Source organism: Otolemur garnettii, unplaced genomic scaffold, assembly GCF_000181295.1.
Source record: "Otolemur garnettii isolate 467f Iridium unplaced genomic scaffold, OtoGar3 scaffold00016, whole genome shotgun sequence".
Classification (NCBI taxonomy): domain Eukaryota; kingdom Metazoa; phylum Chordata; class Mammalia; order Primates; family Galagidae; genus Otolemur; species Otolemur garnettii.
In genome coordinates, this window is record NW_003852411.1 from 16,501,084 (window position 1) to 16,524,830 (window position 23,747).

At 41.9% G+C, this 23,747-nt stretch overlaps 1 protein-coding gene across 1 annotated transcript in view; it reads left to right on the plus strand.

The window, feature by feature from the left end:
• Positions 1 to 23,747, plus strand: part of ASTN1 (astrotactin 1) — a 316,741-nt gene that overhangs the window by 104,353 nt on the left and 188,641 nt on the right. The window contains 1 exon segment of the mRNA XM_012802586.2: positions 12,263 to 12,450. Within this exon segment, the coding sequence (XP_012658040.1) occupies positions 12,263 to 12,450 (188 nt within the window).

Here is a 23,747-nt window from a genome sequence, read left to right on the forward strand (position 1 = left end):
CTCTGTGATGTAGATGTTTTAATTTTCCCTGCTTTGTGAAAGAGAGAGAAACTGAGGCATAGATTTCAGAGGCAATACCTGCAGAAGGCTTACCTCAGACTTCAGTTTCCTAATATTAGAATTCTTCCTATTTCTGCAATACCACATTACCAGACTCTAGGGGATGCATTTAATGAACTCAGAGAAAAGTACACAGAGAGCTGACTGTAATGATCAGTAGGAAGTAGGCGTGGTTGTGTGAAGGTAGAATGAAAAGTTTGACACACACTGGATGCAATAACCAAATAAGGAGGAAAGAAATATGAATGAGTCTCTTGATAGAAGACAAAGACTAAGAGAGGAATACAATTCGTGGATATCACATTATAGCGTATGTGACCTTCTTCACAAATATTCAGCTGCTAGCAACCAAAGCTTGAGAAACTCCAGGTGAATGGAGGGAGGTATTGCTTCACCCAGCAAATATCATTCACATGAAACTTATTTCCCAAGGTGTGGTGCAATCAGAAAACACAGACATGGTATACAAAACAAAAAAGATACCAAAGGGTTGTTGAGTGAAAGAGACAGAGTTAGTTGCTAAGTAGCCTCAGCTTAAGGTCGATGGCTGGGAGGATAAAGTCCCCTGGCACAGAATCGCCTTCCAGTTCTGTGCCTTTTTAGCTGCAGGATGAGTAGACGGAGGAGCTATCAATACTGGGTAGCTGTCCCTAAGTTCCTGTCTTTGCATCCTGACTTAAGTCTAATGATCCACTCATTTCAGTTGCTATCAGTTTTATTCACAATCTAGTTTATTCATGAAACTTACAGCTGTATTTCTTCTGAGTGTGCTCTTACACGTCAGAAGCAGAAAACCCAGGGCTTTTTTTTTTTCATTTTACCAAACACAAATATATATGTGTGTGTATATATATATGTGTGTGTGTGTGTGTGTGTGTGTGTATTTGAATGCATGGGCCAGGCTATTGTATGAGAATATAAACAGAAGGATTCAGGCACACAGAGCAGTGCGGTGACCTGCACAACTAAGGGGCAGAAGACCTAAAGCAGGTTCGAGGAGTGGCCCCATCGATGAATGCAAAATGGCACCCAGACCTCACCTGTTTTCTAAAATATATCCTTCATGTGGAAGACATGTGTCCCATTTCCTGGTGCCAGCACCTTAAAGTGTGTTCCGTGTGGAGGGCTTTCAGAGGAGGGAGGGCTTATAGAGGTGGGATGGTTTCAGAATTAAGACAGAAAACATAGAAAGGATGATAGCAAAGAAAAGGTCTTGTCAATGTCTGTTACCCCAGCCGAGCACCAGGACACCTTAGCAATCAAGTGACCTGTATTTCTTTTAAATCATTCGCTCAGCAGAGACCAGATCAACATTTCCACAGGGATCTGTCAGGTTATTTAGAGGTCATCTTAACCCCTTCTGTAAGGAACACTTACACAAATTGGCCTACAGAAACAAGCCCAAAGCAGTGTGGAGAATCTTCAGACCAGAATCTGGAAGCAAGCACTAAGTACATCTGATCCTTCAGGGGAGCTGTCACAATGAAAGCTCATCAGATTGCAATATGATTTGCATACTTGTGTGAATTGGTTAATAACTCAATTTCATTTCCAGGTCTATAAGCCCAAACTCTTCAAAACCCTGACAGTATTCACTCTTGATGTATATCTTCTATGTATCTAATTCATTAAGCTGAAATATAAGCACAGCAGCTCATAATTTCCCAGTGTAAGTAAACTCCGCTTTGGTAGATAGCACAGTCTGGTAGAGAGAGCCCTGTGCTGGCAGTCAGAAGGTTGGGATTGAGCCTGGCTATCTCCATCTCATTAGCTCCAACCCTTAAAATTCTCAGCTACCCTCTTTGGCCTTCTGGTTCTTCTGGCCTACTTCCATGAGATCTGCCACACAGGACTGGTGAATGAGAAGGAGGCCTTTACAAGAAAGGCCCTGGAAAGTTGCAACACAGGGCTGATAATACATTTGTCAAACAACAGATACCTAAGATCATTGCCACATCTCATCTTCAACCTTGAAGGAACTTGAGGCCCATGATGGGAGCTGCAGATCATAGGGAGATAAAAAGAATAAAATCAGAGACTTTAGAGGTCACTTTAGCCCCCTTTTCTTTGGAAGAATATGGTTTAGACAGAAGAGCTCAGAGAAATGACTGGCCCTCCAGCTTTGGGCTTCCTACTGTGTGTACGTGCAAAAAGCCAGTGCTCATGGTCAGCAGTGCAAGTTCATGTGTCTGTGGGAACTGGATGGAAAATCTTATTCCCCAGGGTGCAGATGAGAATGGAATGTCATACTTTAGTGCAGTGCCTCTGGCATTATGATTGCAAGTGCTTATACAGATTAGTCTGCTAAGAAGGACTCAGTTTACCACTGAGGGAAGCTCAGCTGCTATTTTAGTATTGCCTCTATTTGCTCCTTCTTTCTTAATCACAATTCCCACTCTCAGGTTTATGAATGTTCCTATCAACAAGTTCCTTTGCATGCCAGCTATGGACAGGCATGGCATAGATAGCATGGCATCCTTCTATGAATGCCTCTGTGGCCGGGTCTTAAAGCAAAGATAATATAAGTGGAGTTTTATCAGATATCTAAAGAATATTCAATTTGCTAACTAACACTTCTAGAAATGTACAAATTTGACTTGGCCCAGGTTCCTCAACTGGAACTGATCTGATTCCCAGACTTATAGTTCCTGGACTGATGAAGGCTTTTAAGCCGCTGGAACCATTTATTTGCTTAAGTCTAAGATGATTACTCAATTTTAGGATTTATGTGAGTGACATTAACAATGACAACAACAAACAGAGTTAATGATGATGATGATGATACTGATGTTTATTCTTATTCATTAATTGCCAGATACCGCTAAGCACTTTACAAGCATTATCCTGAGACTGAGATTTGCAAAGCAAGGGAATGGATGTTGAGACAGTGAAAAGGAACAGGTGGCCTTAAAACCAAGAGACCTTGGTCTTTCTTCCCTTTCTAGTATTTACTAACCGGGTGAAATTGGACAAGTAGGCTGACTATTTTGGAACTCAAGTTCCTTATCTGTAAAATAGGGATATAAATACTAACATTAAAGGATCATTGAGGATTAAGCTAGTTCGTGAGTATTGGAAGTGCTTATTAGCAGGCCAGTACACAAAGGGTACATCAGTAGTTGTTGATTCATAGACGATTGGAACAGAAATACAAGGGGATGAAAACTAATTAGAAAGGGAGATGAATCAGACAGTTTAGGACAAACAACCGGCTTTTTATTCTCCTTCTGTAAGTCATTTACAGGTGATATTTTGTCATTTTCAATTCCTTTTCTCTATTCATTTTATAAATCAAGAGCCATAGAGAGTAACTTACTGAAATAGTTCAGGATCAGAGAATTATACCAAATACTAAAAACTCTGTGATAATGGAAAACCACGAACATAAGAGAGGATTTAGAATGAATAGAGGTCTCCCTGGGTCCAGTAGGCACTTTCCTCATCATCACCCTGCAACCTGTGTTCCGGCTAGCTAAAACTCAAGTGTCCATGTTGCTTCCAATGCTTCTTTACAGAAAGGTAGACCCCAAAGACCTGCAAAGCTCAAATCAGAATTCTGATCATATAACCTCAGGCTTCAAAATGACTTATTCTCATTACAATGTACAAAATGATCTGTAAATACATATTTTAACATTATGAAGTTTAAATATTATTACCCATCTCGCTGGATGTCAGATTTTGTTAAATGCATACCGTTATCTCAATTTACAAAGGTCAGTTGAGTGGCAGTGGAGAATAGAAATAGATATATGTAAAAATTTCTTTTACCAGTGCATCTGTGGCTCAGATAACCCTGCCTTTTTCAAAGAGCTTAGAGCTTTTTTTTTTTTTACCCCTTTCAAATGAGACTTTAATGAGTATCATGTGGATAAACTCTTTGCAGAGGTTTGAAAAGATCCAGAGAAACACGGTGGTAGAAACAAGCAAATCATTTTGGATGAAATCACAAGCCATTTGAATGCCTCCTCATCTCTCTGGTTGTGTCAGAACCTTTTGGCTGCATTTTTCCCCCACAGGAATGTTTTCATCTCCATGGCTAGGTAAATAGAATGTTCGTGTAGTTGCTCGATTGCTATTCATGCCAGCACAGAGTAGCGGGGACTGACCTACTTCCAGGCAGCATCCATAGAAAGCTTCACTGCTTTCCATCAAGGCTGATTTAAAAGCCACCCTCTGCTTCCCACAGCTCCCGCCCCCAACTGCCCCTGGAGACAACATATTATGGACTATCCAGGGTGCTTCTTTTCTTTCCCTCGTCACTCCAACTTCCTGTGTTGGTTCATTTTAGTTCATCCTAGCCTTTTTTGGAAAAGCAGAAGTGGGTAGGTAGGCATTTTCAAAAGAACTTAACAATATTTCAGATTTTTAGAGTATAGCTCTCGAAAGGGGTATGGGTGGGGCTACCGAGAGAGAGACCCAGGCTACCCTTATTCTCATAAGCATAATTGATCAAGGGTTAACATATTGGAAACCATGTAAAAATCATTTCTATGTGGATGATTTTTTCTTATTGAGGATACTCGAGTGGGAATTTCAATAGGTCATTCTCCTGAGTTTCATTACAGCCAATCCTTACCCTATAAAGTGATAGGTCGGACTGAGCTGGAAACACTCCAAACTCCTAGAGAAAAGTCTGATTTAAAAATTGTCCTCAGAGACTTTTATCCAGTTGGCATGCAGAAAGAGACTCGGCCCACACCTGATTTGGAGTCTATCTGGAGCCAAGTGTCAGGTCTGGTTTTGTGTCATTGAATGATCTGGTTCGAGCTGGAGAGTTCCCAGAGACTTCCTAGTGCTCTGATTTGAAGATGAGAAAAGTGAGCTCCCGAGGGATTACAGCAGCCCCATTCTCCCAGCTTCCTGTCCAATGTTCTCTCTAACCTATTATTCCATTTCTCATCACCGCATCATTAATGCTTTGAGTCTCTCTTGTTTTTGTCATTGAGGGCAAATGTCACCATGCAGGGAAAATAGAAGTCCAGTTATCCTCCATCTATTCACAAGTAGAAATTTCCAAACCCCAGAAAGTCAGGAAGGTTCAAGGTACTTAAAATTGACCCTCCTATACTTCTGTTGGGTGAGAAAATTTGAAATTTTAAGCTATTTTGCTCTAAACCTTTGTTCCATATATTTCTGTAGCCATTGCTCCAGCCTGTTTAGGCAGAGGAGGGAGGATGAAATCAGAGGAAGCCGTTTCATGGCAGGCAGCAGGTTGAATACAGGAACCACGATGACAGTTCCATGCTCTGAACATCTTCACAAAAGAATTTCCTGGCTGTGCTAGTTGCCATTTTGTTGTTCACTTTGCCAGACCTAGATAGGCACAAACGTCATGGCCATGATCAGTGTTCCTAACATCTGTGCTGGTTGACTTCAGGCCCAGCAGGGTGCCCTGTTTTATGTGGCTTTCACTCTGGGAAATGGGATTGTATCACTTCAGAACTCCATAACAGATGGTCCCTACGGTGAGAGGTGTGGAGACCCAGCCAACTCAGCCCAAAGCCATTGTTTTTTGTGGCTGGTCTCATTTCCTCACTTCTCTTGACTTTGTCCTTTTTCTCTGCATCCTTCTCCTTTGTCTATTTTTCGTCTGTCCCTCATCTTCCTTCACAGATGGCTGGGACATTAATGTGCTGCTGTCATTATGTTTATGAAACAAGCTGGAGCCTTTAGAGGATGCTGTTCCAGAGACATTGAAGACTTGGGTCACTTTTGATACCAAGGTGAAGATTTGCAGGATAATTAGGGATCCCCTACTGTTATTAACCCCTGACTTAAGCAGGTTATTTTCTTACGAAGGTGTTGAAAGTTAATACCACTGTTAATAGTTTCAGCCAGAAGCCATTATGAAACCATGTGGGAAACTAGACCTACCATCAATATCTTTCAAACTCTAAAATTAGATGGGGGTAGGAAGGGGGAAAAAAGCAAAAAAATAAAAAAGAACAGAAGAAAAGGGGGCATATCTATCACAGGACTATCCTTGGTAACCTTAATGATAGTCGCTATCTTATAGACAAGACCCCTTTGTTATTCTTAGTTTCAGATTGCCGGCTTATCGTGACCAAAGTTCTGAGCTTAATCTTTTTATAACATAAAGAAACCCATAATGGCCACTGAGTTAGCATGGGGTGAAGGTGTAGCTAGATTCCATTTTTAGAGATGTGTTTTCCCTTGTAATTCTTTCATAAAGAAGAATTTAGAGATGTGTTTCATAAAGAACACATTTAGAGATGTGTTTTAGAGATGTGTTTTTCCCTTGTAATTCTTTCATAAAGAAGAAAGGGCCATTCATAATACCACACTTAGTAAAACTGAAAAACAATCAAGAAAAGGTAAAAACCCATAGACACGCTCAAACCCCCTAATGTCAGGGGTCCTCCATAGTAGTAGATTTCGTTTGTTCTCCACCTGATCCAATTCTTTCCTAACTCTGCTCTGGGAATCCCCTCAGAAACCATTTGAGATCTGTTTTGGATGAAAGGTTCTAAGACTAACAGCAAGTTTGAAAATTCTGATCCAAACAAGGTCTTTTAGTAGTCCGTAACGGCCATGAGAAGGTAGAAGATGTCAGCCTCAACCTTGGAAGACTGCAGGGCAGGGTCAATTCATCAGGTGCCCTCAACATGAAGCTAAAAATGGACTGGTTTTAATGCTTCCTCCTCCCTTGACCTTGGTAACCACAGCAACCTTATTACTACTCAGCTGAATTCAGCTTGAAACTCAGCCTTGCCAGGAGTGAAAAAGGGTCCCAGGATGCCAGGACTGCTTTAAGCCACTCTAAGCAATTGAGTGAATTAAAGGACCTTGGGAATTTCCCCAGTTCAAATCCATATTTGAATTTATTTTATTTTTTAAGCCTTTTATTTTGTTTTAATTTGTTATTGAGACAGAGTCTCACTTTGTCTCCCTTGGTACAGTGCTGCGGTGTCATACCTCACAGGAACCTCCATCTCTTGGGCTCCAGTGATTCTCTTGCCTCAGCCTCCAGAGTAGCTGGTACTATAGGCACTTGCCACAATGCCTGCCTATTTTTCTTTTTTTAGCAGGCCTGGGCCAGGTTCGAATCCACCACCCTGGGATCATGTGGCCAGTGCCCTAACCACTTAACTATAGATGCCCAGCCCCATATTTGGATTTAACATGCCAAATTCTTTGAAAGAGGGCATCATGATCCAGTCCTCAGTGAGGTTGTATGAGGTTGTATTTTGGTGAAATTCTGATCCTCATTGTATGTTTTATTATCAGATCAGTTTGTTCAGGGACTCAGCACAAGGGCATAGGCTGAGAAGGAATAGGGCACTTGGATGGTTATGGGGAAGTTGTAATGCCTGGAAAAGGAATTTTTGCAGCAGAGCTCCAGGTGTCCTAAGCTAACCCCACAAAGAAACATGCTAAAAACTCACAGCCCACAAGCTAACATTAGAACAATGACTAAGGCTAATTTAAAAATGATTTTATCTCAATTCTCCTTCCCTCTGCCTTTCCTTACTCCAGATTATTCTCTACTGTGACTTTCCCTGGACCAAGATTCCATCATTCCAGTTCTCTATTGCATACAGAGACGCTAAGGCTTCTTTCTCAGAAGCCACATATGTGTATCACCCTGGAGTTCGCAGTGAAGATGGGCCTTGTTCTTTCCAGAGCTCTGTTCAATCCTCCTGAGTCTATATACCCTATGTGCAAAGGGAGAGAAAGGTAGATTACAGGTCAGACTTGGGAGAAGGCTGGATATTATTTGAGACCTTAAACTTACCTGTCTAAGTGGTCTTGTGAGGCACACCCTTTTGGACTTAGAATCATAGAATGTCAGAGTTGTAACAGAGTCTTGAAGTTCTTTTACACAGATCCTCCTACTAAAGAATGAGAAAACTCAAAGCAAGGCAACTCATTCATGGTTTCTTAGACCATGCCCAGGGCTCCCCAGCCCTAGTTCTCTATCTTACTCACTGTGGAATATAGGATCAGAGTGAGATCCTGACGGAATCTGGTTTACCTGCCATTCCCTTTCAGGGTCTTCATGACCATTCCAAGTTGTGGCTTAGTTCACTCCTATGCTTAACAAAACTGGGATGACTTTCCTTTAGCTCTGCACTCCTTACACTGGTATTAACAACTATTCTTCATTTGACACCAATCAGCTCCTGTCCTCAGCTATTTTTTTCCATATTCTCTCTCCTGCTGCTTAACAAGACCTCCTGTAGTTTTGCAAACATGCATTACCCTTCTGTTCTCTTCATCTGGAATTGCCTCTCCAACATTTTCCCCCATTTTATTCCTTCCCATCCGCTTATGCCCAGCCAAATTCCACACACTCACTCAGCACGGCCATCAGACTCCTTTGGAGTACTTGTTCATGGCCAGGTCTTAGGTTTCCTATTAGACTGAAAACTCCATGAGAGTAAGGACTGGGTAGCACAATTTGCTGAATGTGGCAAATACAATGTGCTCTGAAAATATCTGTTGTATGTGAGAATACATAATACCCTGATTTCCTTGGACTCTGGGCAGTTCCAGGATTTGGGGAGGTGCAAAGGGATATGAGGTACGTGGAGGGGATGAACGGACGTGCTAAAAGTCAGGACAGCCTTACCCTTCCCATGTCTCAGCCCCATGGTACGATGATGGCATTAGTGCTCCTGCCTCCTGTGGTATCTTGAGATGACTGTATAGTATCCTGTGGACATTTGTTTTATTCAGTACATTGTTGCAAAGGTTCTTCTGGCCTCATTGACAGCTGGCCTTGGGCTAGAGTAACTATTTCATCACCTTCCAAATTGGCTTCTTGGAGTCTTGCATTGGTAAAGCAATTTCTGTGCATTTCCTCATCTTGAGCTATTCAGCTGACATCCAGGCCAACATGATTACATTGAGTTCCAAGCTGTGATCTCTGTCCTGTTGGTGGAGAAATTCACAAGACATTAACTGTGCCCTGTGTGGTTTTTTCATTCCTGACCCTGGCCAGATACAGCATACGGAAATAAGTTTCTGGTTTAGCATTTTAGCACTTCAGATGCTGCCAGAAGAGGGGAAAAGAGCCAAGGGAAGAGCTATCAGTTGGTAATTATCTCAAAACTAAAAAATGGCATGGCCCCTTGGCAGGCATGGTGCCCCTTTTCTTCACCTCTTACCATCCATGGTGAGTCTAGGCAGGGTGGAATCCTGACATCACCATCTACAGGGATGGGCAGGAGTGGCCCACAGGGAGGTTCAGAGGGCCGGCCTGGAAGTCAAGGCCAGAGACTTTGTGCTCTCAACCCCCATCCCACAGGAGTGCCTTGTCGAGCCCCTGCTGTACCTATTCCTTCCTTGGTGTCCCCATGCTTAGGACCCTGAAGCAGAACACCTTCCCCTTCATAAAAAACAAACAAAACAAAACAAACAACAACAGGAAAAATTCTTGGACTGCTAAAGGATATGTTGCTTCTTTTTACACCAATGAAATGTTCTGGAATTAGGCAGTGGTGGTGGTCACACAAACTTTAGTGAATCAAATGCTTTGAAAGGGTGAATTTTATGGTATGTGAATTCTATCCCAGTTTTTTTAAAAATCATGGGATACTAAGATCTTGCACAAAAAGTCAAAATGCTGCAGCACAAAAGGTCCTAAAAGACCACATGGGCACCACCCATGAGTGCTTCCTCTGTGTACTCTGTGCAAGTCTGGAGAGCATGTTGTCTGGGGCTTGTATTGGGGTTGAGGGGATCTAGTAGTTTATTGCATCTGTCTCTGTTCTCTGTCAGGCTGGAATGACCTTGGTCTAAGTATTACCTTACCTTTACTTCCTTGGTTAAAACAGAGGCAATGACCCCACCTACTTGATAAGGATCTCCTGGGAAATAGAAATCTGCTCTGATAAGTGCTTTAGAGGTGTGAGGTACAACACCCTTCTGAACAGTTACAGGAAGGGCTGCGGGACACCCAGATGTATACAGAGTAAATCCCAGGCTGGGTGGAGCCGGGAGGCTGGACCTGTGCCTCTCTGGGTGATTTGATTATGCCATTAGGTGTTCTATTTGGAGCCATGACTCCTAATGATTTTTGTGTCTGTGGTGAGAAGGAGACACCTGGTTTCTACTGCAATGGCCTGGGGAGCAAGGCGATATTCCTGGGCATTGATGTGAAGGCATGAGGCGTGGCTGAGTCATCAGCCAAGTAGGGAGTGGGGCTTGTGTTCGTGGGGCCTCCTCTGAAGAGCTTTCAGCCTCTGTGACTCCACACCCCCGGCGCCCAGAAAAATGCCCACAGATTTCTCCTCACCTGGAAATCTGGAAGCCTCCTTAGTGGAAAGGCAGCTGCTTCTCGTGAAGGAGGCTAGGTCACTGCCTCACTTAACCACTGGGGCCAGGCCTATGGAAAACAAGGGGTCTTCATCCTCACACCATAGCTTCCTAGATGCTTGTGCTGCCCGCACCCCAGATCAGAGACAGCTTAGCTATCCAGCACCTCATTGAGTGCCCTAGGTGGTGAGGGAGAGGCCCCAAGGACGAAGGACAGCTATGATCATTATGAATTTGCAGCTCTCTTGTACTCCTCCCCAATCTGTGGGATGGTGGGACAAGGGAGGGACTCATATCAGTGTCTTTTGGGACGGACTGATGACCTGTGGCTCATACAAAGCCTTCTCACCTGCCTACCCTCCTGCAAGGACCAGCCACAGTCTCCCCTTGCTCCTCCTTACTCTCCTGTCAGGACCTCGGCATACTACCCTGCTTCTATTCCCACTGCAAGGAAGTCCACTTACCCTTCAGGCTCAATACCAGTACCACCTTCCTCTGAAAAGGCTACTTTCCTCCTCTCTTCCACCCTCTACCCAGCCGAGACCACTCATTCCTTCTTCTATGCTCCCATAAAACCTTGTTATTTGTGCAGTGCTTACCAAGTTCACTCACAGCAGACTACTTTGGAGGACTTGTTGAGGGCCTCACTTAGGTTAGTATCTCCCGTACACACCCAGGGTAAGCCTGTTGAACAAATGAATGATTGGATCAATCAATAACATCAACAAATACTGAACAATATTTATAAATACTTAAAAATTCTTCCCTTTGTATGATTGTAGTAGTTAAGGAGAATATCTAAATGCATCTTATTAAGTCTTCTTTATGTCTGTGGGATTTTCTTTTTGGTCAAAGGTGACACATTTGGGGAGAAGAAGCCATGCTATTAAAATAAAATGAAATTGTAAAAAGCAATGGTTTACTAACGGTGTGTTCAGCAGAACATTAGTTCCCTAGTGTGGGGCTAGTTGTTCCAGGAAAAATGGCCTGGGGCCAAATCAAGTTGGGGAGAGGCTGGGTTAATCAGGTTTTTCTACTGTGGGATGTCTGAAAGCTTTGATTCAATGTTGCATAAGAGAATGAGAGGAGGCATACACACGCTGTACATCTGCTTAGCACCTGCTACTGTGACCGTGCAAAGGACAAAGAGGGTTTTGGCATTTTGGTATTAATTCATTGATGATAATCCAGTGCCTTGAATTAGGTCCCTGAGAAGCAGATGAGTGTGTCTGTAATAAGGGCCCACTTCTTCCCTGCTCTCCTCACTTACAGCACCTCTGCTCTGCAAAACTGAAGAGGAAAATGAAAGGGAATTAAAACATTGCTTTCCCTGTCACAGGAAGTTATCCAGCATCTCCAGTGGACTACGCAGCAAGTGATTGTGGGTTTAGAAATAACCTGTCAGCCGCAGTGGCTCTGCAGTAACCTTCCAGGACCATTCCATAAATGCCAGTTCTCTGCATAGTCATTTCCAACTCTCTCCTTGGTAAATTTACCCACATGTCTGGGAGTAGTTGCTGGAGAACTCACACTTTCAAATTTATAAGAGGCAAACAACCTTGTATTTACCTTGGGGGGGGGGGTTTTATCAGGAATTCAAACTGAGATGTGTAAAGGATGCTATTGATCATAGAAGCAAGGGGAAGAACTTGAATTTTCCCCTTAGAGTTTTTCTCAATAGGTGAGAGCCTGGCTCACTAGATTTCTGGTGGAAAGACTATAGGATATAATTCTCTTCTTCTCAGGGTCTCTTCCCTTTCTTGAGGTTTGTGGCAGCAGTAAATTTGACTTAACGATACTTAGTTGGAATTTTTTGTTGCCTTCAGACAAAACTGGCTAATTGGTACCAGTGGCCAGGAAGTTGTAAAACTTGGTCTGGTCCAAATTCTTACCTATGTCTTTGGTGTTTACCCTCTAGAGATCTCAGGGAACACAGAGGACATCCCTCTGGTGCGCTGGAGGCAGCAGTGGCTGGAGAATGGCACTTTGCTTTTTCACATCCATCACCAAGATGGTGCCCCAAGCCTCCCTGGGCAAGACCCAACTGAAGAACCCCAGCATGAGTCTGCGGAAGAGGAGCTGCGGATCCTCCACATCTCAGTCATGGTAAGAGCAGCAGCACAGCCTGAGCCTGTCAGGCCACAGCTGATGTTGCCTTGGCATTGAGTCTTGGTGCCATAGACATAGCTTTATAATACCTAAGACCATCATGATCATTGAGCATGTTAATAAGCACATTTCCCATGTGTGGGACATGCATCCACTTGTGGTGTAAGTAAAAGTTGCAGTTGCTTATGCAGTACCATGCCCCAGCTGTGCTCTCTAGGAAGATGTGAGGATGCGAAGTCACTTTTATAAACCAGAGGGGCAATGGATTTTCTTAGTTGCTTCATAAGTATTTGTTGAATAACTGAAACTGTAAGCTGCTTGCCTCTACCAATCCCTCTTTCCTCTTCTCCCAGCCAGGACTGGAGGCCAGCAGCCTGAATTTTCTCTCCCCTTTCAATAAAGGGCATGTCCATAGAGACTTGACTCCCTCTCTCTAGCTGAGCTGAGAAACTTCACCATTAGCCTCTCTTCTGTTTAAAAATTTGAAGAAAGAAAATGAAAGGATTCACTGTAAAATTCTAGGAATTCTTTTCAATAAGAAAATGAAAAGATTCTCTGTAAAATTCTAAGAATTTTTGTTCTAGAATCTCACCAGTCACTAAGTGCGGCCACGGCAGACGGAGGTTTTTATTTGCTGCTGCTTTGTTTATATATGTAACACCAGTTAACACTTTACCAATATTTGGGAAATAAGTATGTGAGTTTATCAGTGGGTAGAGAAAATACTTGTTTCATTTACTATTTTATGTATCAATATCGTATTGATAAATCAGCACATTATCTGCTCATAGAGTAGCCTGACAACAGGTTGATCATTCATGGGCCATATGTAGACTCAGCCCAGAGCACAGAACCAGCTCAGGTTTTAGTCTAAATCTTAATTGATCCATTTCTCTGGTACTATCATATCACTTCATGCTCTTTAGTTTTGTATATAAGACTGAGGGAAACTGAGCACATTTTTAGAGACACAAAAATGTGCAATAGCCAAAATTTTGAGAGATAAAGTCTCTGATAAAATTTCAGAATGTGATTCTTTCATTTCTTCCTCAGCCATTGTCTCTATAATAACTGGCTTGATAGATTACTTCCATGTACACGAGGTTCTTTGTTCAGACTATATGGTGGAGGAAACAGTCTTTGAATAGCAAATGTAAACCTCAGTATCTATCTAGATAAGACCAGAGGCAGAGAGTAAATGGAAGAATTGCTCTGCCTCACATTGACAAATTAATTGATGTTTATAGCATGAGAATTATAGGACTCATATAACCTTAATCAAAGACCACTGTTTCCTCTCTCATGGAAGATTGTCTTTAACGTAGCTTACAGTTTCCAGAAAGTGGAAAGGTCAGCCAAATCAGCCCTGGCATTGACTAGGGTGAGTAGGTGACAAATGTGGAGGCCAGATTGTCTTCATAGTTATAATATGGTCTGATTAAAAAGAAGGGATGATTTCCTACCAGCCATCCACATCCTGCCCTCAATGTGGGAAGTAATTATGATCATGGGTGGTTTTTGTTTGATTTGGATTTCTTTCTTTTTTGTCCAAGACCATTTCAAAGAACTGTTCTTTGTCATGCCAAAGGAATGTTTAAATGTTTAAGGTGACAAAGTAAGCTAAAGATGAATATTGGGTATGATTGTGTCTGAAAGTGCCCAAATACAAGAAGTTAAGATAGGTGATATGTCAGTAGAGGAGTTTAGTATGGGGGTGGTGCTGGAGGCTTATCGTAAGGCTCTGTGGAATGACAAATAGTTTGAAGCTTGTCATAGTTACTGCATCATATCTTCAGTGTAGCAATGACTCTACAATCTATTCCCAGAATGAGGTGCTCCAACAAGTTCTCTAGAGAAGTGTGTGTGTGTGTGTATGGGTGTGTGTGTGTAGAGGTGGAAGTGAGTGGATTTGAAGATAGAAATATGCTAATAAAAAATGCCAAAGGATTTTTAGGAAATAGGTGGGTTTCTTTAAAATAAAACAACCTCTGTGAAATGTCCTACATTACTGTTCTTTCTTATGAGATTCCCGGGGAAGGAATTGATGGACAGTGGACACTGAAATGGAGAGAGCATAAGAATTAGCATTAAGCCTAGCTCTGAGATCTCCCTTCATATGCTACTGGCCACCCCTGGCAGACCACCCATGATTTCCTATTTCCCAAATAAAATGGAAGATGTTATTTCTTTCTCTTTATTTTAGATTAGTCTATCTTATTTCCAACCATGCTGGAGGAGATAGAGGATAAAGGGTACAGGCAAAGAGTAAGGACAGGAAAGTCTTGTGTTGTCTCTTGGAAGTGGGCAGACCCACATGTCCTGAAAAAATCTGGAAGGCCTTTGACTTCTGCAGGACGGGAATCTCGGGGCAAAATGAAGACGTAACTTTTCCCTCCAACTGTGGCCAAAGACGATTTGGTCAGTGGAGCTTAATGCAGCCCACCTTGCCTTCTCGCTGCCCTCCATTCCTATTCCAAACACATACCCCCCACACTGCCTTCTTATCCTTAGAATTTTATTCTAGAAACAGTTTCAAAGTCTGAAGTTGTGTATCTTCCCTCAGCTTAGGAATCAAGCCTAAGGGTATCCTGTTTGAAGATGTCGTTCCTAGAGTCTCTGATGGCTTCTTCTTAAGATACTCAAGGACTGGTAGGCTTCATTTGATACATGTTATGCCATAAACTTCGGAGGCAAAGTAGGCAGCTATTTGAGGCCTCTGGATGACAGCATTATAAATGTCAGAAGACAGCAAAATTCTTTGACTTGTAACAGTATTGGGCAGTGAAATGCACTTAAATGAAATCCTATTACCTACATTCTCTTAGTTATGAGCAAGGCTATTTTTCATTAACTGTAATGATCAATATTTATGCAGTTTTCAGACTGGATCAAAATAGTATCATCTGAAAAAGAGAAAAGCTAAAGTTATTATCAAAACATGAACATGTCCAACCTTTAATGGTACGTTTAAAAGCTTAACTGGTAAGCCTAAATATTCCCAGTATGTGCATAGGGAATGAATGGTTCTTTGGGAACTTTAAAGTTTACATGTCTCTTATTTTTTATTTGTGCTTTTCTCATTCACACTGCCCTAATGCAGAGACTAATGTTTGTTTCTATATTTTTCATTGACTGTGTTTTGTTTTGAACAAAAAAATATAAGTAACCAATGAGAAGTACCAGAAAACCTTTTATTTGTATCCTTCTGACATTATACAGATGAGAATTTGTAAGTCCTCTCTTCTACCACATGCACGGTATAAATCTCCCATCAGCAAAATCGTAGGCTTGCAGAAAACCAATACCCCAGCTGGGAGCTTGGTAATTTAAAACTTTGAAAAACCTTTTGCTTTTCTTATTTTTCAATCACATCCTCAAATTTTTGAATTATTTTTTCCAAAGAGGTACTATTTCTTCCTTGCATAGAATAATTGGATTTCCCTACTGAAATCTTACATTATTGCTTTGAGGGTCAAACGATGTATTTTAACCTCCTGCATGATTCAAACTTGGCTGAAGAGATTTATTTCGAATTTCACCAGATAATTGACATTCAGAACTATGAAAGTACACAAGGATATTCCTTTGAAAACTCTTGGACAAGTGAAAGCAGAATCGGCAAATGAAAACTGAGTGTGAGTTTAAACCCAAAGTCAGGAAATTCTTCAGTCATGAAACAAAGTGTTTACTCCATAGAAGGCCAGATTTTAATACGACTTCCCATCAGGTGTTCAGATTCTGCATGGATGGAGATTCCATGTTGTACTTAATTTACCATATGATCTTCATTTTTCTGCTTAAGGAATGCAAAGGAATTTAATGGTGCATAGTAAAATTTAAACATATTATCTATATGTATATTTCATCTTTGTAATAAAGATGGCAGTTGTAATAGATTTCTTACATGTGTATAGGTTGGTTAAGTACATTTTTCACAGCAAGTAGCCTTTCAAAGTGCTTCAGTTATGTACGTGTGTGTGTGCCCAAGGACTGCCCAGAAGTAGCCAGCCATGTAAAATGAAAAATACTGACATACCTGGCTGGATACTTTTTGGACAACCTGTGTGTCTGGGTAATTTTTTTGTATTGATAACTCCTACTGGTAGAGAATATCTTTCATAGTTCAGCCTTCTGAGGTGTAATTCACAATTGTGGGCAGAAAAAAATCTTTGAACACCTGTTTGTCCTTCTGAAATTTTATGAGCAGAGCCCATCCCTCAAGCCTGGGTGAAGCTCAAGACCACTAGCTCAGCTGTGTCAATCTCACTGGCCAGCATCCATAGGCCTCCACTGCTTTTGACTGCTGGCTGCCACCAGAGGCCTTTGCCTGCTCTCAGGACCCTCATGTCTGGGAACCCCAGTTGAGCCTAAGGTACAGCATTTACTCTTGGGAGAAAAAATATCCAGAACAGAGTTTGAGGACAAAAGAGGCTGCAGGTGCTATTATGGAGTTCCAATGTTCAGCAAATAGAATGAGCTTTCTAGGAAGTTCCATTTTGGAAAAGTTAACATTTGGAATGAGTTAGTACAAAGCCCACAGATGGGGGCCTCTAGGATGGTGTTTCCAGGGCCGTGTAACAACTTTATGCTAACGCTCCATCCTTGCCCTCGCTGTTATGTTCAAATTCGATCCAGCTGCCTGAGCAGCACACGTGACTTGGCTTAGAGAAGTGCTTCCTTTCCCTCCTCACAAACAGCCACTGCCAGGGGAAAGAAGAGCAGTTCTAAGCATGGCCATCACTGTGTCTCAAGACCATTAGGTATTTATTAATTGTCTTTAAGCATAAGAGAGAAGAGAGATGATTTTTCTATCAGTATCTTTTGCCTTCAGCAAATATGTTACAAAATTCATTAGCAAATTTACTAGTCAAGGCCACATTGATATCATTCTGGTCAATTGATATGCTTTGTTTTATTCAACTTAGGATGTCCTAATTTATTAGTCTAGCCCATGTGATCTTTAAAAAACAGGTGGAGACACTTAGAGAAGTTCACTACCAGAGAGTATAGAATTGGAGTAGTAAATTGGAAAGTACAAAAAGGCAGATCTCCATTCAGTTCAAGGAAGGCTTTTCTTGCAATTCAAGCCATCCGTCATGGGACTGAACTGGCTCACTGGTCACACTGCCCACCTGCCATCATGGTGTTTTGTACCTTCCATTAGAAACATGGTGTGTAGCTCCTAAAATAATCAGTAAGATCCTCGAAACAAAACCTCTTTGTTCTTTGTCTCTGAAAGATTGATGTGGGAAAACCTGGCAATGCCAAGGTCCATTTAGGGATCAAACTAAGTGCCAACTGAAGTATGGGTTGCAGACCTTCTCCTGGCACCAGGGGATGGGTCTGCCTCTCTCGGTAAGATGCACGAGGCACAGTGTGTGTGCGTGTGTGTGTGTCCACTAGGCGTTTCTGTTGCTCATCTGTTCTGCTCTTGCTTGGTGCCCTCCCGCGTTCCAGTAAAATGAGAGCTGGGGTGTAGCGGATGAAAACACAGATTTAGAATTGGAAGAGTAAGCTTCAAATCCTGGCTTTACCTCGTTAGGTAATTTGCTAGCCTTTTTGGAAGCTTCATTATCTAATCTGTAAAATGAGTGTGCTGCTTAGGCTTTTTAGTTTGAGAGAGTAGAGCTCCACTTAGGCCTTCTCTGAAATGGACTTTTAGCATAGAAATTCATCCAGAGATAAAGGGGACAGCACGCTCCTGACTGAAGAAAAAAGAATCCCGAAAGCCGGATTCATGAAGGCTGGAACTGCAAGGTTGTTGAAGATCCAAGTTACCCCAAGGGCCCTCAGCCTCCATGGTTTGTGGTGTGACTCTTCACCCCTGTTTCTGTGGCTCCTCTCCTGTGAAATGGCTTCATGGTCCAGTCTGCTCTGTAAATCTTGCTCCATTTCAATGCCTCCTAGTTGGAAGTCCCATTTACTCATCACGTCACCTCACTTATGGCCCATCCTGACTTCTCTCAGCTTCTCAATGTTTCCAGCTTTGTTCCCCCTGCTGTCAATCTCCCTGCTTTCCCCTGATCCCAACTCCTTAGGAAAGAAGCAGGTGGCATGTTACAGTAGTTCCCGTTTGTTTCCAGGTTTTCATTTCAAGTTGTCTGATAGGTGGATGTGATCCTAACCTCCTCCCCATGGCAGTAGTGGGCAATGGGATTATGTGGCACACTCCTGCTCTGGGCACAACTCAGAGCCATTTGTTTGAGCAGAGGCTGAAACACTGTGATTCCCCATTTGCTTTGTTCAGTATGAGAAACATACTAAGACCTCACTTGTAGAGATGTACCAAGAACCAAAAATAGACATCATCATCATCAGCACTGCTATCAAAATCTTATTTTGCACTTACTGTGTTCCAGACACTGTTGTAACTTATGTTTTATTCTCATTACAGCAACATAAAGTAGGGTTTGTGATTACCTCATTTTACATATGAGGGAACTGAGGGCCAGACAGGCTAAATCACTTACCCCAAATTAAGCAACTATTAGTTTGCAGAGTCAGGATTTGAATCAAGACAGTCGACAAAGTCTAGACTCCACCTTTTGCGAAGCCAACTCATTACCTGGGCCATAGAGAGAACCTAGTTATGCACAGGATGCCAAAAAAATGTATGCACATTTTAAGAAAGGAAAAATCTGTATTAACACAGTTATAGTCGAGTCACGTTTGACTTTTGCAATTACAAGAGATACAAGATACAGTATACAAAATAACAAACATTATCCATATGTATTGAGTATTACAATTTTAATACAGTTTTTTTCTTTCTTAAAATGTGCATACATTTTGTGACACTCTCTGTATATTGATTACATGTTCTTTTAGCAGCTTTCCTTATTTTTTGACTTTTGACTGATTAAGCTCATCTGATACTTCCTCTCATTTTTACTTTGACACCAATAACTCCATGAGCACTAGGATCCACGGCCATGGTGGAGCACAGATCTTTCTGGAGCTACACCAGTCAGCTAACCCCAGAAGCTCAGATTCTGTTCAGCTTGGCTGGTCCCACCTGCTAACCTTGGCCTCAGCCATGCCACTTCAGAGCTGGCAGGAGTTTATTGGCAGGGAGAGGAAGAGGGTGGTTGGGGAATTCCAACTCTGAAATTGTAAAAATCACATAACAATAAACTTAGGCTTCTTCATATACATACTTGAAACCTTTTGCATGGAATTTTTAGAAACTGTATATTTTTTAAGCATTATTGATCTATCATTGATTTGAGAGAATATGGACTCATTTTTATTTATTAAAGTATTGATTATTTCATGTACCGATATTGTTTAGACCTAAGTTTTTTGTAAAGATACAAAGTAGATAGAAAATAAATAAGATAAGATTCTTCTTTCAGGGAGCATTTAATCATTTCATTAATATTTAATATTTGAGGATGGCCCTTAGCAGAACTGAGAGCCAAGTGGAGTGTCTACCTTCTTTTCTATTCCTTTGCATTCTTTACATCTTTTTTACAATTCTGTTCTTCTCTTTTCTGAAGTTTATAGAGGCCTTAAGCTATCCTCATCTCTCCAGACAGCAAAGAAAATAGCTAAGAGGCCAAATTTTCAAAAGGATACTGATGTCTTTTAACAAGTTAATGTAATATTCTGTCCAGCCATCTAGCTTGCTTGATACAGAAGTGAACAATTTATTTTCAAGTACTTATTTCCAAAAGTCCCCAAAGATTCTTTTTAAAGCAGGATCCATAATCTCCATGGAGTTTCCATCAATATTAAAAACAACTAATATTCATATTGTAATCAAGCAGTAGCTCTCTTAAGCCTTCACTGTGTCTCTGGCACTGTATGGGATTATTTTCATATATAATGTCAATCAATTTCATAGCAACCTATTGAAATAGGTATTAATTTCTCCATTTTTCAGATGTGAACACTGAGACTTAGATGAAGTAAATCAGAGGCCCAAAGTTACATAGGCTGTGAAAAGAAGGCCAGGATTTGAGGCAATTATATCTGATTCCAGATTTGACTCACTTGCAGAAGTCTCCTGCTTGGTGACACCAGGCCTGTCTGGTTCCCTAGTTTTCCAGACTCTGGAATGATTTTACTTCTTTTAGCTAGTGCAGCAGGAGCCCTTCACTTGAAGATTAAGAAGGCACATAGAAAACTGGGTGAGATGCTATCATGGCGAGGTCTGTGAATTACTTCAAAAGGTGAAGGTAAAGCTGGATCGAGTGAAAAGATCAGGTGTTGTAAAGAAGCCTGAGGTTGGTCTGAGTAGACAGTGGTCATTGAGAAGCCAATACAGACAGTAAGCTCTGCATTACTGAATTTTAGCGAGGTAGTTTCCAGCAAGAGCTTTGCTATCAAAGAGAATAATTTAAATTCTAGTTCTACTACTTGCTAGGCTTTTTAGAGACCTTGGACAAATTGCTTAAACTTTCTAAACTCACTTTGCTTATCCATAAAATGGGAATAGTAATAAATCCTAACTTCATAGGGCTGTTGTGATGATTAAATGAGAGGATTCTGACCAGGACTTTGTACAGCTTTTGGCCCATGGGAGGAGCTCATGTAAATATTCGGTAAGTAGAGTCTAGGTGGTAGGGGGCAGGGAGGGTGTGTCATGCAAGCTGCCTGTGACAATTCTACATGCAGTGTGGAACCCAGGGGCCCACCACCTTAGGGAGCCAGAAAAGCAGCTGGGACCATAGCAACTTCTCACAAGAGTCCTAAAGGATGGTGTTCAGGGAAGAGACCAAGGCAATTAGGAACATCAGGGCAACAGAACAGACCCATGACTAGGATGCGGTCATGTACATCCAGGGCATTTGTTAGGCTGCCTTTGTCTTATTGTTTACAGGGTTTCCTAGCAGGCATCTCAGGGTTTAAGATGATAATCCCATCTCCAACTCCCTAGAAGAACTTCACTAATTTATTTCTGTTTAATCAATCCAAATGATGCCATTATGGGAATTCCTTTTCTGCCCAAGTGTCCTCCCATATGAAGATTTTATTACACTCATTCACAGCAGGGAAAATAAGCCATAGTATGGTAGGTGACGCTCATACAGCCAACGTTGGTGAAAAACTCAAGAGATTCTGATTTGTGGTGCAATTATCTTTTCTGTAGATCCTGCAGTCTTTTCTTCACCTTCTGCTCATCTCTAAAGTTTTGGGATCCTCTTACAGACCTGAGGTCACCTTGAAATTTGACATCAAACCCACACCCATGGGTCCTGGCTGGAGACTTAGTTCTAGTAAATATAGCCAGCCTTATGGCCATAGAGAGAACCCTTGCATGGACAATGGCAGAAAATGATCTAGGTCAGGGTTCTATAAAGGACCAGATGGTAAACATTTTCAGATTTCCAGGTCATGTAAGCTCTGTTTCAACCACTCAACCTCTCTCCAATGTAGTGCTTCAGCAGCCATACACAATATATATATGAATGTGTGTGGCCACATTCCAATAAAACTTTATTTATAAAATGGGCATTAGGCCTGGAGGCTAGACTTTGTTGACCCTGATTTGGTATAGTCTCCTTATTTTGCCTATGGAGCCTAAACAAAGACTAAAATCTAACAACCTGGTAGAAGCATTAGGGTCCTGCTTACATTGTGTAAGATAATAATTTGCTAGTTTATAGTCAGACCCCCATAGATTGATTTTAATTGTCACTTACAGCAGACGTTGACATTGATTGTTCTTGCTATAAATTCAAGGCATGTGGTATTCACAAATTCAGGTGAAATCCAAGCACATTAGCCTCTCCTGAGAGGCACTGATGGGTTTGGCAAAGACAGATGTTGATGAAAACAAAACTATGCTTAGACTTGACAAGAGAAGTATAAACAAGATACTTATTAGCCAATATGCTATTTTTTCTCCCCTGTGAGGCTGATGGCTCCTGCTAGGTTTCAACTTTGACATATACAGTAGACTTTCATGAAATGCCTGGATATGTTAAAATATCCCCTTGTAGTTAAATGCCTGATAAAAGTGCATAGGAACAGAAGCAGAATTGTGCTTCTGGACATGATGTCATGATAAAGCGGGTCTGTGTGGGGACTGATATGTGTCTTTACTTCAATAGCTAGTGGTGGCTCTGGGTCTCACTAATAAGGCTTAGGGTGGACAAAGCATTTTTAGACCTTGCCTTATAAAATCAGTTGTGACACTTTTAGGTATCTGATAAAGTTCTAAATGCCTGATCTATGTGAAAGGCTGATGTCAGTAGCCCTCCCTGAGGTTGCACGGGGGTCTCCATGATAAATCTGGGGGGTCAGGTGCCTTGCTGCTGCCTTGTTATTTAGGATCACCCTCTGCTGATGCCTGGCACTGCTGCTCCCATCCAGGAATAGCAATAGGTGAGTCAAGTAGCCTGCTAACTTGAGATGAATCAGATGTCAGTTATTAATATGTACTATGGGTGACAGCAGCAGGTGCTTCCCTGAATAGCATCCGGGGCCTGCTGGGCTCTGGCTCCCGAGCTCGACATTTGGGATCTGCACAACTGCTTAGGGTGGCTTGAGATGGGAGCTCTGCTACCCCAGAAGCGTGAAGAAGAAAGACGGAGTTGTGTGGGAGACCCACGTGGGACATCAGACACCAGATGCTTAGTAAACGATTCTCCCTTCATTTTCTCCTTTCCTATACCTTGTTTAAAGAAGAAGATGGATGACTTTGGGCCTAATATGGACTTGGCATTTAGAAGAGTGAACATGTCAAAATTTGGCATTTGTGGGCTTTCAGACGCATTCTTACAAAGTGAAGTAAGCTGTCACACAGACAGAACGAACTCAGAAGGGCTTTCCATCCCAGCATGATGTTAAAGTATCTGTCTTTTATTCTCTTTTTATTCCCTATATGTCATGGAGTATATATACAGGCAAGTCACCATCTCTGGGCTTTCAGCTGGCTGTGTCTGTCCCTGGTCCCTCTCTCCAGGAGGCAAGTGGCTTCAGTTTCTGAGTCCTCAGCCTCTCTAGGCCAGGACCAGACCCTCCTTGGACTTCACCTGGGGAGGCACGGGGCAGTACACACAGGCCCCAGCAGCGCTCTCCTCATGGCTTCCGCTGCAGAGTGGCACGGGCCAGAACCCAGGTGTGCTCACATCAACTACGTTATGTCTTCCCCTCTTCTGCACTTGTGATAAGACCACTGAATTTGAAGTCCGGAGGCTCTGTTTACAGTCTTTCCTTTCAAAGCCTGGAAATTTCAGGTGAGCCCTGAACCTTCCTGAGCCTCATGTTTCTCATCTGTAAATGAGAAGATGAATGAGATAAGTGTTCTCAAAACGTTAGGCATTCGTGTTTTATGGCCACATTTT